The sequence below is a fragment of the Vigna angularis genome, chromosome 2 (genome assembly GCF_016808095.1).
Source record: "Vigna angularis cultivar LongXiaoDou No.4 chromosome 2, ASM1680809v1, whole genome shotgun sequence".
Lineage (NCBI taxonomy): Eukaryota > Viridiplantae > Streptophyta > Magnoliopsida > Fabales > Fabaceae > Vigna > Vigna angularis.
The window spans coordinates 43609126-43629190 of NC_068971.1; the positions used below are offsets into that span (position 1 = coordinate 43609126).

The 20065-nt window shown below is 30.2% G+C and overlaps 3 protein-coding genes across 3 annotated transcripts; 1 reads left to right on the forward strand and 2 right to left on the reverse strand.

Moving 5' to 3' along the window:
* The first annotated feature begins 1281 nt into the window (after positions 1-1281).
* Positions 1282-4320, forward strand: LOC108329071 (thioredoxin-like protein AAED1, chloroplastic). The gene is made up of 9 exons (XM_017563069.2): positions 1282-1547; positions 1955-2096; positions 2202-2247; positions 2746-2805; positions 3158-3194; positions 3286-3365; positions 3502-3593; positions 3852-3912; positions 4029-4320. The coding sequence occupies exons 1-9, from the start codon at positions 1355-1357 to the stop codon at positions 4086-4088; spliced, it is 771 nt and encodes a 256-aa protein (XP_017418558.1). The 5' UTR covers positions 1282-1354; the 3' UTR covers positions 4089-4320.
* A 349-nt stretch (positions 4321-4669) lies between these two features.
* On the reverse strand, positions 4670-13635 carry LOC108329070 (pentatricopeptide repeat-containing protein At5g02830, chloroplastic). The gene is made up of 12 exons (XM_017563068.2): positions 13057-13635; positions 11890-11977; positions 11468-11672; positions 9988-10095; positions 9434-9598; positions 8721-9296; positions 7974-8039; positions 7762-7842; positions 7365-7462; positions 6069-6279; positions 5359-5419; positions 4670-5216 (listed from the first exon to the last, which is right to left on the reverse strand). Exons 1-12 carry the CDS (start codon positions 13496-13498, stop codon positions 4888-4890), a joined length of 2430 nt encoding a protein of 809 aa, XP_017418557.1. The 5' UTR covers positions 13499-13635; the 3' UTR covers positions 4670-4887.
* A 1827-nt stretch (positions 13636-15462) lies between these two features.
* On the reverse strand, positions 15463-16682 carry LOC108328448 (uncharacterized). Its single transcript, XM_017562318.2, has 2 exons — positions 16431-16682; positions 15463-15893 (listed from the first exon to the last, which is right to left on the reverse strand). Exons 1-2 carry the CDS (start codon positions 16561-16563, stop codon positions 15622-15624), a joined length of 405 nt encoding a protein of 134 aa, XP_017417807.1. The 5' UTR covers positions 16564-16682; the 3' UTR covers positions 15463-15621.
* Positions 16683-20065: the final 3383 nt, after the last annotated feature.

Genomic DNA, 20065 nt, shown 5'->3' on the forward strand with positions numbered 1-20065 from the left:
ACAACTTCTATTTCTTACATTATTTTTTATTTTTATAGAAGTCCCAGGAGGAACACGAATTCTATTTTGCTCATTTCAATTTTTTTTAACTATTTTGCATTTTCTAAAATTTTGATACACCAATATTTTTTAAACTATTTCTAATAATTTGTTTAATTAATTTTTATAATCACATATTTTTTAATTAAGATATTTATTTTAATAATTTAATTTTTTTTATGATCTTTTAAATCTTAAAATGTTTTTTCTAATTATTTGATTTAAAAAATTAAATATTTTAAATTTATGTGTAAATATTTGTTTTTTTAGGTAATTTTTAATAACTTGATTTTTTAGATGTAAAAAAGTTTAAATCATTAAAATATTTAATAAACAAGTTATTTAAACAATATAAAAAAATAGTTAATAATAAATTATTTAAAAAATTAAAAAACACCAAATTAAAAAGTTAAAAAAAATAGTAAAAATATTAGGGCTAAATTTGTGAATCAAATTATTAAAAAATAACTTAAAGAAAAAGAATGTTTGCCCAAAAAATTAAAAAATTTAGATCTTTTAATAAAATTAATACATAAAAAATATATGATTGTATAAAAATATTAAAAATATAAAAAAAATTAATTAATCAAATTATTAAAAAATATTTTTAGAATATTTTTAGAAAATAGAATTGTACTTTTAAAAATATTATTGATTGAACTAATTGATTTTATATGAAACTATTAATTGTTAATACTTTTTACAATAACAAAAAGTCGGATACATAATAATTTCTTCTTAAAAATAATGAAAAATGATATTTTGAGAATAAAAAATCTTACATATACGGTTAGTGTAAAAATTATTAATTAAAATATTTGTATGATTTTTTTAAGATAGTTATTATAAAAATAATATGTTTAATATATATGAAATTGTCACTCGATATTTTATTAAGAAATAAATTTGGGAGAAATATTTAGAAGATACGCGTATTACTGGGATCTAAATGGTTTGTCCTAATTATTTATCTTGCAAAAAATTGACACGTGGATAAAAAGAATTAACCTTTTATCTTTTAATCTTTTGAAAATTATATATTTTACACTAGTAATCATTATATAATCTATCATTTTTCTTATACTAGTAACTAAATGGATAACTTGTTAAGAAAATACAAAAAAGATTAAAATTGTGAATTTCTTATTAGACAAATGATTTGTGTCCATATGTTTGATTGAGCCACAGAACATGCCACGTTAGTTGTTTCTCTCACTTGAACCAATAAGTTATTTTCACTTTGCTATGCAACGAGGGACAAATAGAAAGAAGGAAAAGTCTTCAATTGTTGTTCTGCTTCCTGAGACCGTGTTCCATGGCATGCTCTCTTTCTGCAACTCTTGTGTCAAATTCTCTTCACCTTAACAGAATCACAAGTCACTGTTGCTTGCATCTTCATCCCACCCTTTCACTGCACCAAAACCTTCCAATATATTCCAAGAATCTTCCCAAACTCTTAACAACTCAAAATCATGCAACGACCACACCCTTTGCTTCTGCCACTGCAGGCAAGTTTTGTCTCAATCTTTACTCTTTTCCCTTTCTGAAGTAAAGAAAAAAGATAAGTTTCTGAAATAGCATCTAAAAAGATCATACATTTTCCCGTTCTGAAGAAGCCATTTGTCAATTTTGATTGCACTGAAACTGCTGAATATATATATATATATATATATATATATATATATATATATATATATATATATATATATATATATATATATCATCGACCAATATGAGATTAATTTAATTAGAATGCACTGTCTGTTTGAATATATAGTCCTGTAAATCTTGTAATAATTTCTTTATAGTCTATAACAAGTTCTAATTAGTTGACAGCGTAAATTGTAAAATAGATATGCATGTATCTCACTCAAACTCTTGAAGGTTAACTGTTTCAATGGGTGTATGCGAACAGGAGTAGAGTCTCCCGTGTTGAGTGACGATACCACAAGTTCTCTGGATTCTGTAAAAGTGTTTGATTTGGAAGGAAACAGGATTCCAATTTCTGACTTGTGGAAAGATAGGAAAGCCGTTGTGGCCTTTGCACGCCACTTTGGGTGATTTTTATCATATTTACACAACATAAGTTTTTATATGTGGTAACTCCTGTTTATCAGTTGCTGAACAATAATTTGTGCTCCTTTTTATCTGTAAATTTGCAGGTGCGTGTTGTGCCGCAAAAGAGCTGATTATCTTGCATCCAAGAAGGTAAAGTTTTCTGCTATTTTATTTCTCTTTTCTCCTGTTTTTGTCAATTGTTTTATGTTCCAATAAGCTTCCACCGTAACTGAAGACTCGTTTGATTACTGCCAGAAGTTAGGAGGTTGCTTTTAGAACCGAGTCTTAGAAGTTTATTTTGGTTCTTTGCTTTTGAGTTTATAGTATGCACTAGATATCCATCTTTATTCAAAATGCTGATTCAAACATGATTCATGGTTTTTGTTCCCTTTCATGTGATAAATGTTTGAACTTTGGATAGCTTCCTTTTGGTGTAATCTATATTTTGCTTCACTAGTTCTGACTGAAAATATCCTTACCATGAGGTGGAAGGTCAAAGCATGAGTCATTTTTCTAAAATATAGTTTGCAATGGAAAGTTTTGGCTTGAGGAATCACATTTCATGAGAAATGTTTAGTGGTAACATTTAAATATTTCTATTTCACCAAGATTTGCATGCCTAATAACATGGATATGTTCTGCCAACAGGATATAATGGATGCATCTGGTGTGGCACTTGTGTTGATTGGACCTGGGAGCATTGATCAGGTATATCAGAAGAAATTATGGTGAATGTCTGTACTTTTTAATCAGGTCTGTGGGGTTAGATTTTATTTTCTTCTTTGGATGCTGAATTTTCTTGTACTGATCCATCATTTTATTGGCAAGGTTAATTAAGCGTAAGTCCTCTTAGAACATTGTTTTCACAAGCTTCAGTTTATAGTAAAAAAGATTCTTCCTCGGTTATCTTCTTCAATTGGAGTCTGGTTTGTATTTTAAGTGGAACCACTAATGTCCAATAGATATAATTCTCAGTGCAAGACTCCCAAGTATTAATTTCTTCTTTCTCTTATCATCTGAATGTTCTGGAATGTGTTGCTAATACCATATGTTGGTACAGGCCAAATCCTTTGCAGAGCAATCAAAATTTCAAGGAGGTGCTTTGCAGATAACCTTAGGCTTGTTATAAGTTTCGTAATTTATACATCTCATAGCAGCACTTTGACATGACTCTGTTACCTCTTCTAGAAATCTATGCAGACCCCACACACTCGTCATATGAGGCCTTACAATTTGTTTCTGGAGTTTTAACCACATTTACCCCCAATGTAAGTCACACGCCTCCAGATCTTTTATTAAAAATAATGCATAAATCACCAGTGGCCGAATGGCATATTTATCTATTGAGGTTTTTGTTAATTGCACAAAGAATATTCCATGTCAATTTCAGCTGTTACACTGCAGGCAGGTCTTAAGATAATACAGCTTTATAGGGAAGGTTATCGACAAGATTGGAAGCTTTCATTTGAAAAGGATACTGTTACCAGAGGAGGCTGGTATGTAAATAAATTATCTTATGCTGTTTTTTCCAGATTTCTAGTCTATATCGCTCATATGGTGTGTTATGATATACTAGACTCTCCCTTGTTAAATTAATCTTACTACATCTTCCAAGACATTCTGAAATACAATAGATATATTATGAGATATATTTCCTAGTTTTTCTAACAGATTCTAAATCATTTCTCCATGTTTACCCTTTGGTGCATAGCTGAATTCTCTTAACATTTTCTCTACTTTTGAGATTGTGGCAGGAAACAAGGAGGAATTATAGTTGCAGGCCCGGGTAAAAATAACATCTCATACCTTCACAAGGTATGATATTCTTTGCTACTTGTTAGCTTAACAGCAAATAGCGTCAATCGACATAATATTCATGGCATATAAACATTTTTCTGATATCATTGTGTGGAATATGTTCATGTGAGCAGGACAAAGAAGCGGGAGATGACCCAGAAATTGAAGATATCTTAAAAGCATGTTGCTCGTGAAGAAAGAAAGAGAAGGAGCCCTTCTTTCTCTGCTTTATTTATCCTGCTTCCTGAAGTGTTAATCATATCAAACATACGGCATCGTACATCATATGTAAACTGCTTCTTATGCTGAGTGGGTTTTCTTGAGTTTCGGTTAAAAAATAACGTTATTACCCGCAATTTATCCAAAGATAACTCAAAGTTTGGAATCTAATACTATGGGCTGTTTAACCGAGGATTCTGTCGATTATTTCAAAATCTTGTATATAATAATTTTCCTTCCATTTCACAAGGTGAAACCTTCGATTCCGTTCTTTCCACTGATGGAATGGAGGAATAGGTTCATTGAGCACTTTATTTCATTTTCCAGTTTGCGATGGAATGTGCTGGAGTTCTAAAACAGACTTCCATAATCACTTTCCAGTTTCCGCTTTTTAAATTCGATTTATTTGTTTGACCTTTATTCATAATTGTGTTAAAAAACGTGGGAGCCGGTGCTAATTTTACACGTTCTAGAACAATATTTCTTTTTCTTTAATTCCTTGAGCTTCTCTTAAACTTGTGATGCTGAATTGAAATATCAGTATTGCAACTTAGGATGACAGGTATAACTGGAGATAAACATTGAGAATAGCTAATTACACGATTTGATTCGACGGCACTTGGTATCATTCATTATTTTACAGCTATTTTGATTACAGATACATGGGAAGCTATAACCACATACATTATATACAGAGTTAGGAGGGGGGAAATGGCACATCTTATCTACTATTTGTACAAAATTCCTGTAAGTTGTAATGGAACTATTCAATGCTTACTTCCTGTGCAACCAACTGTATAATGATTTTCTGGTGACCTTCAACCTCACTAGAATTGCAGGTCTCCTGGTCTGAAACCCCGTTAATGTGGGTAATGCATCCTCTCCTGGTAGTGCTCCTATTTTGAGATTTGCAAAGTTGGGGTGCTTTAACTTTGGTGTGTCACTTAGTGCTAATCTGGTTCTGGCAGAAAAAACTTCCAGCCCCAATTCGTTTCTAAGAAGTTTTATTATTGCCTCTTGCACTTCTAATATGCGTTTATTTGGATTTTCGTCTACTTTAGTAGCTCCTATGACGATCAAGATATCATCATTTATTGAATGTCCTGCGTCCACAAATGTCAGCTATAAGTTATATTTAGATACATATATATATATAGATATATATTCTTTTGGTGTTTCCACCCGCTTCCTTTCAAAGTTCATATGAAGATGAATACTTATATGGCTAAAATTTCACATTCATACCTAAACTGTAATTCTCTTTGATCATACGAAGAACTGCAAGAACAACCAAACGAGCTTCAACCTGTTCACAACGTTGGTTTCATCACAAAAAGACTTTTAAGAATTTTCCAGATCAAATGTAACTAACAAAATATTGCTTATTTTATAAAATTGAGAGAAGTAACAGAAACAACAAGGAAAGTAAATGAAATGAAATGCTGCAATCTGAATTTTAAAAAAACACAAAAAAAATTCTAGGTAAAATTATTCATTTGGTACTTATAGTTGAACAAACTTTAGCTTTTGGTCCCTACACATAAAAATCAGTCATTTAGTCTGCATGCATACTTTTTTTAATCTCTTTTAGTCCTATGACTTTAAACCGTGGGAACTAAGAGATTAAAAATTACATGTATAAGGATTAAAATAATATTTGTTGGGATTAAAATGGATAATTTTTAAGCAAGATCAAAACGTAAAATCTTATGCCAAAAAGATTAAATGAGTAATTAAACCTACGTTCTATTATTGACTGAAATTCATATAAGGCTCACTAAATCATGATTCATGAGTTCCAATCGCAATTTAGTGGGACTCACATGAAATTCACACAATACTTAAGAGCATCTTGAAAAGATAGTTCGCTAGCATTTCTATTAACAAATGTCCTTCAACCGTGCTAGAGTTGAGACAGTTTCATGAAAAATATTAACTGAGGAATTTATAGGCACCTTTGTGAGACCTTGAACATCAATTGATAGGATGTCAGCTACCCTCTTTAGCAGGTGAGCAGCAATTTTTTCAAGAAGTAGACTTTGGGATCTCTCTAATTCAGATTTATTGCTGAAAGAAAATTCTCCTTGCATCTCTCTGTTATCTTGTATCACTCCTTCACACCATTCCTCAATCAATTCTTCCAGATAGCAGTCATTGGGTTTATACCTGCAATACATAAGTTATTTAGTTTGCAACTGAAGCGATGTTGGTGTCAAAGGATATTCTGGTCATTCCCTTCAAAGTACAAGATAGTCCTGGACCACATCCTTCTGTTCAATCCTTTGTATGCTACAATGTTTGGGAACTCGTTATATTGTATACCAGGATGACAATGGAAGTAAAGAATTAGAATCAGAATTCCCTCTTCTTCCTTGGACAACGAGGGATTCCAGTTCCTTTTAAATTCAAGGATACCAAAGAGGATCGTGGTATAGGTATCACTTCAGTAAAGCATATCGTCTCATCTTCAATTTGGGTCACGCCAAACTCAATACCAAAAACTAGTTTATGAGATGAAGGTTGTCCTAGTTTTTATAAGGCTCTACTTTGATAATATTTACAGTGGATGTACTAAACACCTTTCTTATGCATAATATTGGACATCTGAAGCATGAAGCTTGTATGACCATTTTTTATATTGAATTGGGAAAGCTGTGAGGCCAGGCAGGCTTTTGGACAAGCGAAGATGGCCCAGTATCATGTCTATGATAGGGGGCTCTGGTTCCATCTTGAATTTGAAGTGAACCTAATGTAAACCCCAAATGCTAGCACATTAGATGGGGGTTTCCCGAGCCTTTATAAGCTCTAGTTTGCTATACATATATAATTGATTTGGGATCTGAACTTCCCAAAAACAAACTTTTAGCACCAATTCACTATGGGAGAAATTATAACCAAGCAAACAACAACTGATAAAATCAATCAGGGCCTAACAGAAAAGAAACAATATTGAATAGGATCACTCATACCAAAGTTAACATTATGAATGTAGCATCAGCGGTAGACTACTTTATGTATGCAATTAAGTGCATATAGAGCTTGAAATAACATAAACCTTGCTGGGCATAGGTAATTCAGAATTATACTTGAAATTTGAAACCATTGAGAAGTGATCTCACAAACATCCAAATGTGTTAAAAAAGTTATGGACATATGATTTAAAATGGAACAAACAAGGTCTACATGGATACACATAACTTAGAAAAGATAAATTGTCCAACTTATCTCTGACGTGAGTAAAGCTAACATACCCTGCCTTTCGCATATCCTGGTATATAGCCAAGCATTGTTGCACCTCATGTAGGGAGCCATATTTACTGCGGGCCTTCAGAAGTGTGTTGTATGTTATCTGAGAGGTAATTAACAAAATCAATATAGATAAGATGATAAAGATGAAGCATACTATGTTAATTTTTCCCTAGATCACAAGAAAGTTTTCATTTCCCTTATTCTCAGAAATTTACTGTATTATACATTGTCTGTCATTTCCTTTTCTGTGAGTAGATATTTCAACCATCCTACTTATATTTTAGTTGGCTTTTATGGATGTAGAATAGCCGCCTTATCCAAGTTGCATTGAGTTCATCGATAGGGCTATCTAAATTTACCATTTTGTGAATATAACAACTAAAGTCACTGGGCACTTACCAAATTTGGTCTTATCTGGTAGCTTTTCATTTCTTCATATAATGCTAATGCTTGCATAAAATTCTTACTTTCAACACAAACCTGTGAACCAAAAGGCAAAATTCCCTTGTGTCAAAGACCATATAATTTAAAGATAGTAAAAGATGTCCCTTGAAGTGTACAGGTAATTTCATAAAATAAAATGTGTTCATTTTGACAGAATAACTTTTGACCTTAATGGCTGTCGTATATGCAATAACATCAGGTTTAATTCCAGCATCAGCCATGTTCTTCAAAATCTGCATGGGAAACATGGTCATCTCATCAGAGAACTAAATGCATGACCATGATATGAATAAGCTAAGAACAACAATATTTACTCTCTGCACATCAATATTCAGGCAGACTATTATTTCACAGTAATTATTTGAAGTATGATTTTTATGGAATATGACATTATGACTTCATGGTAATAACAGCATCGACAACAAAGCTTTATCTCACCAGGGGAGGTCAGCTGGAATATGATTTCATGGTAAGTTTCCAAGAATGGTCCCATAATCACTTTCCATGTTTACAATTGAAACATGACAATTTTGAATTTCCTCTATCGTCTATCTTGCAGCTATAATTTTGCCTTGTAAATATTGTACTTTTTAACATTTTGGAGAAGAGTTTTCCCATTACCTGCTCTATTATATGCCTCGGTGGTTTTAAGTACATAATCTCTTAGCTAAGCTGATTTATCAAGCTAAAAAATTGAACTAATCGATCGTATTAAGATTAAAAAATACTTTGAAGCTGTTCTTTTAGTGCAAGTGATCCATAAAAAATTACAAATATGATAAGAAACACATGACATTCCCTGTGGCAGTGTTACCAAAACATCAATCCTGATACAATTTGACTAAAAAGGTTTCCAAAAAAATTATGCAAAATAGATGCAAATATATAATACTTTAGATTAATTATAGTTTTACCTCAATGGCACCCTCCACGTTTGCTGATGCTCCACAGATATCTATCAAAATTGACCAGCTAATTTGATTAGGGGAAAGGCCTACTGTTTCCATCTCTTTGATTAATGCTTTTGCATGGTAATAATCAGTACCACAGGCCTTCAGTAAAATATTGTATGTTGTTGTAGTTGGTGTGAAAGGGAACCTCTCAGCAAAATTCAAGATGTGTGAATTAGAAATGCCATTTGGCATAGTAGTAACATTATGCACAAGTCCCGGTCTTATATTGTTGTTGCAGTCTTCACCAAATGACCTTGACATCTTTTTTCCCTTCCAAGAATTGAAAAAGCGAAAAGCCCTGTCATATTGGCAAGCTTCAACACAGGCATTTAAAATGATGTTGAAACACTGAGTATTAGGCTCGCAGCCAGCCAAAAGCATTTCTTCAAATAACTGAATTGCCTGCTCTACAAGCCCTGTATGTGCACAGGCATTGATTAATGATGACCATGCGACAATATTAAGAGAAACACCAGCAGAAAGCATGTCTTGCTTGATTGTTAGAGCCATCTGCCATAACCTCGCATCTGCGAAGACCTGAAATTGGTGTGGGGAGATGTCAAATGTACTATTTTTGTTACATAGTTCTTCACTGAAAAGAGCTGAACGAGAAGGTTGTAGATTCCATGCAATATCAATGAAATTATGGTGATGTTGAGTCTACAATAATATACCTTTATAATTGTGCTGTAGGTAAAGACATCTAATTTTAGCTGTCCCACTGATTCCAAATGCTTAAGTTCCCTATAGATGTCTTGAGCCAGATCAACTCTTCCAGCAACACAGCATGCTTTCAGTAGGATGTTATAAGATGTCATATCTGGTTTTAAACCAAGATTCTGGATTTGTAGAAGGAATTTAGCCAATATGCAGTATTTGCTCAGATGAAGAAAAACTTTAATGCTCCTGCCAACTCTTGGCATGACAATAAAAGCATATGTTGTCAATTAATATATAAAGTTATGCAGAAGAAATCTAATTAGTCTTCTTTTCTCATTTTTAAGGGATATCAGATGAAAATAATATAGAAATAACTCGTTCGATGTTATCCAACACATTAAAAATTATTGAGAAAACAAGAATTGTAAAGACAAGTGAAGTGTTCATTAAAAATAATATATGCATGGATGCATATCTCTGTTCTGGAGTTCTGCCTTTTTATTCTTTGTGTGTTCACATGTGTGTATATGTGCATATGACAACTATATTCGAGGGAAACAAGGGTTACCTGCATATTTTGATATAGATTTAATGTGTAGCTAAGATCATGAGCATTCACATTCATGAGGCTGTTGAAAACGTATATATTTGGAGTGATCTTCTGATTAAGCAAATCCTGCACCAGAAATTGTGTAAGTGTATGCTATAATATACATCAGAGAAGTGAATAAATATTACAAAAGCTTGTATTGAGCTTGTAAGCCAACATCATAACCACTAGCTCGGTATTTATCTATCAGAACAGTCATATTTGATATTTTGAAATTCTGGGAGAGTGCCATTTTAGGAAACATGTGAAGCCAAAATTACTGAGTATGCCAAAACATAATCAAAAATTAATTACAGTTTCTGTATCCCTAGCCTGAGGAGATAATCTCTCTCCCATTGTCATTGCATACCTTTTGACAAATTTAGGGGATGTTAAGTGAAATAAAAAATTTAAAACTAGATAGACTATCCCCATATTATCAAGAGCATAGCATAACTATACAGGGTTCATGTAGGCACGTAGTTCATCCCTTTATAAATTACTATCCCTTTAAAGGGAACTAAGTACTTTATTTGTTGTGCAGTTTAAGAGAACCTGGTACTTTATTCGTTGTGCAAAGAATTCAATATGGTGTGCAGAGCTTCGGAGAGAATTCAGTTACTATGGACTATCCTATAGAATTCATTATGCTATTGTAAACAATAGTGCATCAAATTCACTATATATGGTAAAGGCTTAATCAATGAATCCAAATTAAGTTCACATAAATATAGAATATGATTTGATCTCTATATGCTGACATATGTTTGAGATGTTCAATGCACATTTTTCAAAATATTAGCTTTATCCTTTTTCTAGTAGTTATGATTGTATATGAAAGGAACTTGGGTATTATGGAGTTCCTAAGTCCATCATTGAGTAGTATGGAATGCTCAGTGGAGTATGGTTTCCCCTCTTAATAGTTAGTTTTTGAGGGTAGTATCCCCCATAATACTTATCACGATAGTACTAGTTTGTTAATGAACAAATGGCAACCCTCATGTCATCTCTTCTCATTTCCCATGCAACAGCATTCTTGTGCTTGAATGCTTTCCTTTACTGTTTCATATTCAACTAAACCTTGGTGATTAACATTTGAGTAGGAATCAATAAAATAATCCTTATTATGTAAGACATTTGTGCTAAAAGATTTACTATTTATCTGGGCTACAATCTCACAACCAATTAATTCTTCTAAAACCTTTTAATTTAAAATGTCAATTAATCCAATGCAGTGATCATAACCACTAATAGCATAGCTCTACATTTAACAGGAACAAGAGCAAAAGAGCGCATAAACATGGGGGTTGTAGCTTGTAAGTAACTGGCACTGTATGCTACACCTAGGAGAATAAATTAATAATGCAGAACTCATATATGTACCAGAAAATATAAGTATGGTTTTGAATTGCTTTAAGACAAGTTGAAGTGAGTCAATGTAAACTGCCACAGAAAATACCTCATATATGTACCTAGATTTCATGTAATCACGACATAGACCACAAGCATCAATTATTGCCCGGTATATGTACATATTGGGAGTATCCACATGTTTCTTCGATAGCTCATATGTTTTCAAAGCAGAAATCAAATCCCTCCTTTTGCCAAATTCTGATATAATACTGCAGAACAATATCTGTGCATGGGGAAGAAGACATGCATACCTGAAAGAAGTGATAATATCATTCTTATCATAGGGAAAGTCGACATATATCGACATTTATTGAATTCACTAGTTTAGATTAGAAGATATAAATTAAAAATTAACTTCACAAAAGTATAAACAGACCATATATTAAAAATCAAAGACAACACATTCAAATGGAATCAAAATGCTCTAGAAATTGAAACAGTGTCTTTTACAACAATATAAAACCATACCTAACAGCTAAAATTGGTTTCCGACTAAGAACACAGCGTTTAATTACGTCAGACGGCTGAACAAGTCCCCTGATTGATATCTTGAAACCTGAAAGAAGAAATTAATGAATTTTATTCATCACAAGTCACAACAATGTCAATCATTAGGAAGCTGCTCTAATATTTTCTCCCCTGAAAAAGGAGTTCACTCAATTGATATTGATATATTGCCACCAGTTGTACTATTACAACTGGTTGTGGCAGTAGTAGTACTAAAGCTATGGTTTTTTTTTATCGACAATGTTAGTTGTTAGTATTTTTGTTAGTAGACAGAGTTAAACTTACACCTTCTCCCACCCTCCCTTTTGAAACCTACCAAACCAATCTTATATTTCCAAATTGTTAGTAGAGAACCCACAACCTCTCTCACACTTTACCACTAAATCATCCTTATATCTCCCGTGCTAAAACTATGATGGTGGGAGTGCAATATACACTTAATTGATACTAATTTTCTGTATCTCTTTTAGTTACATCATATGACATATCATATCTACAGTTCTCTCCCTTCTATTTCTATCTCTCGAAGTGTCTCGTAGCGTTCATACATAATTTTTCATTACTCAATGAATGCACAGCATAAATGCTAGATTTATACATGAAAAAAAAGTAAACACCCACTAGAGTTGGTTCCTAATAAGAATATATTAACATTTAATTACAACTGCTAAATAAAAAAATGTTTATTGATCTTTAATTCACATTAAATTAATTTTAAAAAATTAAATATACTACATTTCTTAGAATAACTATATATATATGTGTGTGTGTGTGTGTGTACAGATATTTTTTTTCGCGCAATGTAAGAATTCAGAAATAAATCACACAACTAATAAAAAATTATGCTAATTAAGATTGCAGGAAAATTATTACTTTTTATACATAACCAAAAGCGATACTAGTAGAGATAACTCCACTCAGAAGCCAGTGATCAAACGTCAATCCTTAGTCAAAGAACACAAGTCTCAAATTACTTATGTCAACTACTTTGGGGTGATTATCGTAAAAGTGGACAAATTTGCATGTGTATTTATGAGGATAGATTATATAAGATAAGATTATGAGGTGGATCTACACTACTTAGAAAAGGAAGAAAAATAAAAAGAAAATGGAGCCAAAAATAATTACGTGTGAGAATCTCCATTAGTTCAACAGCCTCCTCAATTTGGCCGCACGTGAGCAAACGGCAACACTCCTTCGCAATGGCATCAATCGAAGAGCCATTAAGATGAGAAGCTAGAGAAACTGCGCGATCCTGCACTCTGTTGAGAGTGTGAACAACACTCCTTACCTTGTTCCCTCGAATTCCCAACAGAACCATCTTGGCCAGAACCTCAGCATCGACCCCAGAATCAATGGCATCCTCATCGAACACTTCAAATTCCTCAACGAGCTTGGAATCGGCGCTGAGAGAGAGGGGGGCTTGGAGGGCGCATGAAATGTTCCAAGAGGAATAGAAAGGAGCGAGCTTTGGAATAGAGTGTTTAATGGAGAAGCGATAGGGTGCTGCAGAAGAAGAAGAAGGAAAAGGGGTTGTGACAGAGGAGCCAAGGATCACGAAATCTCTCATTATTGGTGATGATGTTGTGATTCTTGGCCAACCGTTTGGTTTGTTAGGAAACTGTGATGGAAGGGTTTATATGGGTTTTGGAATTTGGATTGGATTGAATTTTAAAGGAGCATGTTTTTTCAACATTATCGTACCCACAAATTCCGTTTCCCTTCACGCAACCCATATTATAATTTTGCCTTCTTCTTCACTTGTCTGTAGAAAATATCTAACAAGCATCTAGCTCATCGACATTACTGACAAGTTCCTTGCAGATTTTATTTTTTGGTTTTTTCTCGACAGGGCAGATTTTTTTATATTTGTTAGAATTTATTTAAAATGATAAAATCAAGTGAGACAAGTAGAATAACAAAACTTAGAAAATTGTTTTTAATACATTTTAATTAATAATAAATAATGCATATGGTATTCAACATTGATCTTCAAAAATTAGCACGTGCTCCAGTTTCAGTTAGACAATTAAATTAACTTAATATAACTGAAATTGAAAAAAAAAAATTGATAGTATATTTTAAGTAATTAAAGTTATTTCAACTGAAATTCAAACATACACTTAGTGCTGTATTTGAGATAATTTTAGTTAGTTCTCACTTTAAATATATATTGCATAAAAAATTAGGTATGTAATTTCATTTAAAAATTGATTTATTACATTAATAGAATAATATAATTTTAATAAAACTTTAAAATATGAATAATAATCTAATGTTATCTTTATCCTTCAATTTATGTTCCAGCATAAAATGTTTTCATAAGCAATTTATATATAAGGTTAGGACCCCTGAAAGAAAATTAAACTTTTGTTTGACAAAATTTGAGATCAAATTTGATTTTTAAAACTTTCAACGCGACACCCACATATAATAAAGATTTTTTATCATTACAATTACCGCATTTTAAGAACTATTTTTTTTTTCAATTGATTTATATAAGTTTGGTTTTCTTTATATACTTCAGTTTTGTTTATCATTTACAAAATATAATTCATATTAAAACTTACATCTGTTTTCATTTTTGTTAATAAATATATTAAATTTGATACAAAAAACATATGAAATGAGACAACAAATTTAATGCATTTATAAATAAATAAATGAAAAATACTACACCACTATATGTTTTGAATCCTGGACCATCACCTCTTTGTCCTAGATCTAGGACTTAATCCCAAGAGTGAAGAAAACGTGTGGTATATTGTTTAATTACAAAATCAATCACACACACACACATATATATATATATATATATATATACACACACACACACACCAATATAGTAGGTAGTGCCCCTATTATAAACCTATGAGACTTCATAAATCATCTTCATCTACAAAGAGGAAACCATAATATTGATACAAGTTTTGTTTTGCACCCAGAGGAAAAAAGTTAGAACAAATGTGATCTAGATGAAGCTTTGTATTTGTATTAAAATGGGAGCTTCAATAATTATTCTTTTGACAAAGTTAACCTAAAATTACAGTCCTAAGTAAAGTTAAGCATCTATAAGAGTCTACTTAATTGTGTTTATATTTGTATAAATTCGTGTTATAAAAATTTTACTTGTATAATTTATAAACATTTGTATTTTCATAACAAAAATTTACTTAATTCGTTACACAAATACTGGATTTTAAGTTAAATTAAACTTAGTATGCAAGATAATTGATATATTTTGTGGATAAAACATGTTTTAAACCAGGGTTTTCCATGGACTTTTGCCTAAGTATCCAAAAGAGGAGTTATCAAAATTGATAAATAACAAACAAGTGGTTATCAAGTTCACAATTGATTACCCTATAAACAATTACATAACCTAAACCCAATTCACTAATTGTCATTTACCATTCCGTCCAAGTCCAACATTTATCTTGTCTTCACTTTGAAGAATTTTTCCATACCAAAAAAATGGTTAAAGCAAGCACATAATGTGATCATTTTGTTCTATATCCATATCTCACTTCTGCATGGAGGAAAACCATCTGAAAATAGATTAACCATGAAAAGCCAATGACAAATCGGAGGAAGAAAATTGTTTCAAGTGGTTGAAGCAACAACACCAGAGAAGGAAAGGGAGAACCATCGACTTGAATCGAAAAGGATTTACATTTTCTGAGAAATAAAACTTCATTTGATTGGTATTGGTGCAAGAATGGTGTACAGTAAAAGAAAAGTGACAATAATAATTGCACCCCCTAGAGTGAAAGTGGGACTATTCCAGAATCTGAGGTTTGATCTCTCTGTTCTCTTAATAGGATCAACCTCCTCAGAAAGAGGGTATTCTGAACGCCTTGGATTCCAACTCACATACTTATCTGAAAATTTGGAGAAGGCTTTTTTGCCCCCTTGCTTCTTCAATTTTGACCATGCCTTGTCCCAGTCTGTTGAAGATTTATCACCTGACACATTCAACCATAACCAACAATTACAATAACTTGCAGTCACTTCTGCACTTTGTTTAATGGATTCAATTCTTCTGGAAACAAACAAGTTGAAAAGTAAAAGTTTGATTATATATTCATTCTATTTCCTTTCTTTGTAATGCAGACAAATTCTCATTGTACTAAATCCTGGCTAATTATCAGAGCAATGAAAACTACAACGATTGAAATCCAGATCATTTTGTTTGTACAGAAACTGACGAGACAAAATTTAGCTATTGATCTTTTAGGTAATCTATGAATGTTTTTAACCAAAAACTAACATATCGTCACTTTTATGTCAGTAATTTTGATCTAAAATGCTCTTCCCGTTACTTGATCAACAAAAACAGAAAGAGATATTTTAGCTTCAGATTAAAAAAAATCATACATTGAACTTCTCTTACAACTACATATTTGTTTCTATTTTGCTCTTAAAGTACTATCATACATGTTCATCATCACTATAATTAGGGGAAAATGAAAAATGGTGATGGTAGAAGAATAACTGTATACCCTTATTATTGTTATCGTCTTTCGGTTGAGATTCCTTGGAACAGAGAAGCTTGAAAGGTTGGTATCGTGAAGAAGAGAAACGATGCGATATGAAAGGTGGTGACGAAAGATGTGAATAAACATCCATTTGCATGCAATTGAATTTCAATTTGAATTCCAAAATTTTTCAGGTGGAAGCCAGGAAAAAAGATCGTCACCTGTTTCTTATCCTTTCATTTGGATCTCCAAATTCATCACCTCCTCACAATTGTTCTTCCTTTTTTGTCCCTCGACCTCCACAACCTTCGTCTGTAAATTTTATATTTTTATGATATAATGTTGTAATTTTCAACATAAATATTTTAGTTAATTTAATTGAACATAATTGTTTATATTAATAGAATGAATAACTGAAAATTTTAATAAAATAAATTTATAAAATAACCTTTTGAGATGGTTACAAACATTATATCATTATATGATAGTCTTTCTCAAACAATTATACAATATATCAATTCTCCTATTGTTTATGGTATACAAGACCCCTCTTATTACATTTTGTAATATTGTCGCAAGCAACATATAACTAAAGAAATTATTTATATAAATGATGTATCATTTTGTAATATTTATTTTCTCACTCTATTGCATTTTTGTTATTATTTCTATTAAAATATTTTTTTTCATTCTATTAATACAATAATAAAGTATTTATTCGATTAATTTTTTAGTTATTTATTCTATTAATATAATTAACTATAAATTATTTAATTAAAATATTAAAAAAAGTAAAAAGTACAATATTGTTACAATAAAATATACTTATATAAACTATTCAGTTAAATAAATTTTAATTTCCTTAATAAAAACAATAAATAATAAATTAAATTAAATTAAAAAAATAATTTAAAATTATTAGAGCAAGCACGTAGAACAAAAAAATTAACACTCAAGTCGTCATATCAAACACGGCTTCAGTTTGAATGCATAAAAATCATACGAACAGAAGTCATAATAATAAACACGATAAAAAAAATATAAAGAGCAAAAAGTAAAATATTCCACGTAGCGTGACTTTTAATAAAAGAAAATTTGATTAAATATGTTTGTAATTTCTTAATTTTTTTAATGAAAATTAATTAATTATTCTTTGAAATTTTCATCAAATTTAGTTTTTTTTTAATTTTAAAAATATGTGGATTTAATTTTTTAAAATAAATTTTGTTAAAATTTGGTTAAAAAATTAAATTAAAACATTTTCAAAGTTAAAAAACTAAATTAAAATAAAATTTCAAAAAATATTAATTTTACTAAAAATTAAAATATCAAAAATATGTTTAACTCAGCAAAAATTTTAAAGTAAAGTCGTGCATCCTCGTAAAATTTCAAATAAAATAAACAAATTATCCAATTTCATAATATTTTAAAAAACAAACCCCATTACGTAAATACCATTCAAATTTTCCCACTTTTCACACATAACCTGTTAAGTTTACTATTAAGAATTAAGAAAAGGTATACTAACATATCTATCAAGGTTCTTTATATGGTACTTCCTTCTATATAAAAATTTGCATTGTTTTTAATAAAATAACAGTTATACTTTTCTAGTTTTTTAAGAGGTAGTCACTTCTTAATTAATTTTATTCGAAAATATTATGCTTACTAAAATTTAACTAAAAAATATGAAACTTATTAAATTTTTATAATATAAAAGTCAAAGATATTTTAAAAATAGAAATTGAATGATTTAATTATGAAAAAAAATACATCCACTCTTAATTTTTTTAAATATCATTCATATTTTTATTTTAAAATAAACCTTTTTAATTATGTATGTTATTATTAACCTTCATACTCTTTATTTTATAGATATTTATACTTATATTTTGTTACTATTTATTTTATAGATATTTATACTTATATTTTGTTAATATATATATATATATATATATATATATATATATATATATATTTGTATCAAAGTTATATTTAGTATAATTATAAGTTAGTAAATTTAATCTTACATATTTTATATTAAAACACTATTTTTTTAAATATAATTTTTATATTTTCATATGAAAAATTGTAATGGGTCAAAATATAAATTTTTTAGATATATGATTAATGTTTGTAACATCTCATTTTAACAGTATCAAACTACTAAAATAAAACGTTACATATAGGATAACTTATAAGGAATTTGAAGTTACCAAAGCACAAGATTCTATTCTTGAAAACAAAATCTATCTATCTTACTGCTTCTCTATGAATCAACTGAAAAGATATCTTCTTTCTAAGTTCATACCAGTTAAGGTGCTCATTACAAAAGAGAAAACAACACATAGACAAACAACACAAAAACAAAAGTAAGCTAGTGATACAAAAACACTTTATATAATACATTAACATTACATGCATGAAACATAAATCACATATTACAATCCAAACATCCTAAACATGTCAAAGACCTAAACTGGACTATCTGGATTAGTATGAATGTCGAGCTATGGCAGGTCGTGCACTTGTGGTGACCTTTACTGCTCTACAGAGCCATTATTAATGGGTTTCACCCTACCACACGCACAGGGTTAGTTTGTACCGCGTCTTAGGCCATACTAGAAACACCTAAAAATTAAAACTTCCTACTACTCTCACCACATGTATTGTTGGAAGTCCCACATCGACTAGAGATAAGGCCAAATGATAATATATAATTGAGGTGCAAACCTCACCTTACAAGCCGGTTTTGTGGGGATGAGTTAGGCATAAACTCACTTTCTAATATGTATCACTCCTATGGAAAAAAATACATCCACTCTTAATTTCTTTTTTAAATATCATTCATATTTTTATTTTTAAAATAAACCTTTTTAATTATGTATGTTACTATTAACCTTCATACTGTTTATATTTATATATTTGTATCAAAGTTATATTTAGTATAAGTATAAGTTAATAAATTTAATCATACATATTTTATATTAAAACACTATATTTTTTTTAAATATAATTTTTATATTTTCATATGAAAATTTGTAATGGAGTCAAAATATAATCTTTTTTAGATATATTATTAACGTATGAGAATTAATTTGATTTATCTTATAATAAATTTATTTTATTTTTATATTTTAAAACTTTTAATTTTGTTCATATTTTTTATTTAAATTTTAATCAATGTATGAATTTTAAATAAAATAAGAAAAGTAATTGTCTTAGTTGAATAATGAATATAATTTTACTAAAATTATGGGGATGTGAGTTTATTATAAAAACTTTAAGGAATGAGAATACCGATTTATTTAACACTTATGTGACCAATTATTTTAAAATTAGATGAGTGTAAATTAGTGGAATGTGAATATTATTTATAATGATCTTATAAGAGGTAATATGTAATATGTAGGAAAATATGTTTATGAGTTTTATATAAGAATATTTAAATGTTAAATAAATAATATGGAAAATAATTAAGATTACAAAAAGATTAAAGGGGATAAGAACACGTGGAGGTGGGTAGTACAATAGATAAAACCTTAAACTAAAGCATTTGTCTTTTTTTTTTCTCATTGTCACTCTTATTTAAGCCAATAAGATTATTCTTGTATAAATATTCCGGATTTGTTATCTAAATTCACTATATCTATTAAAAA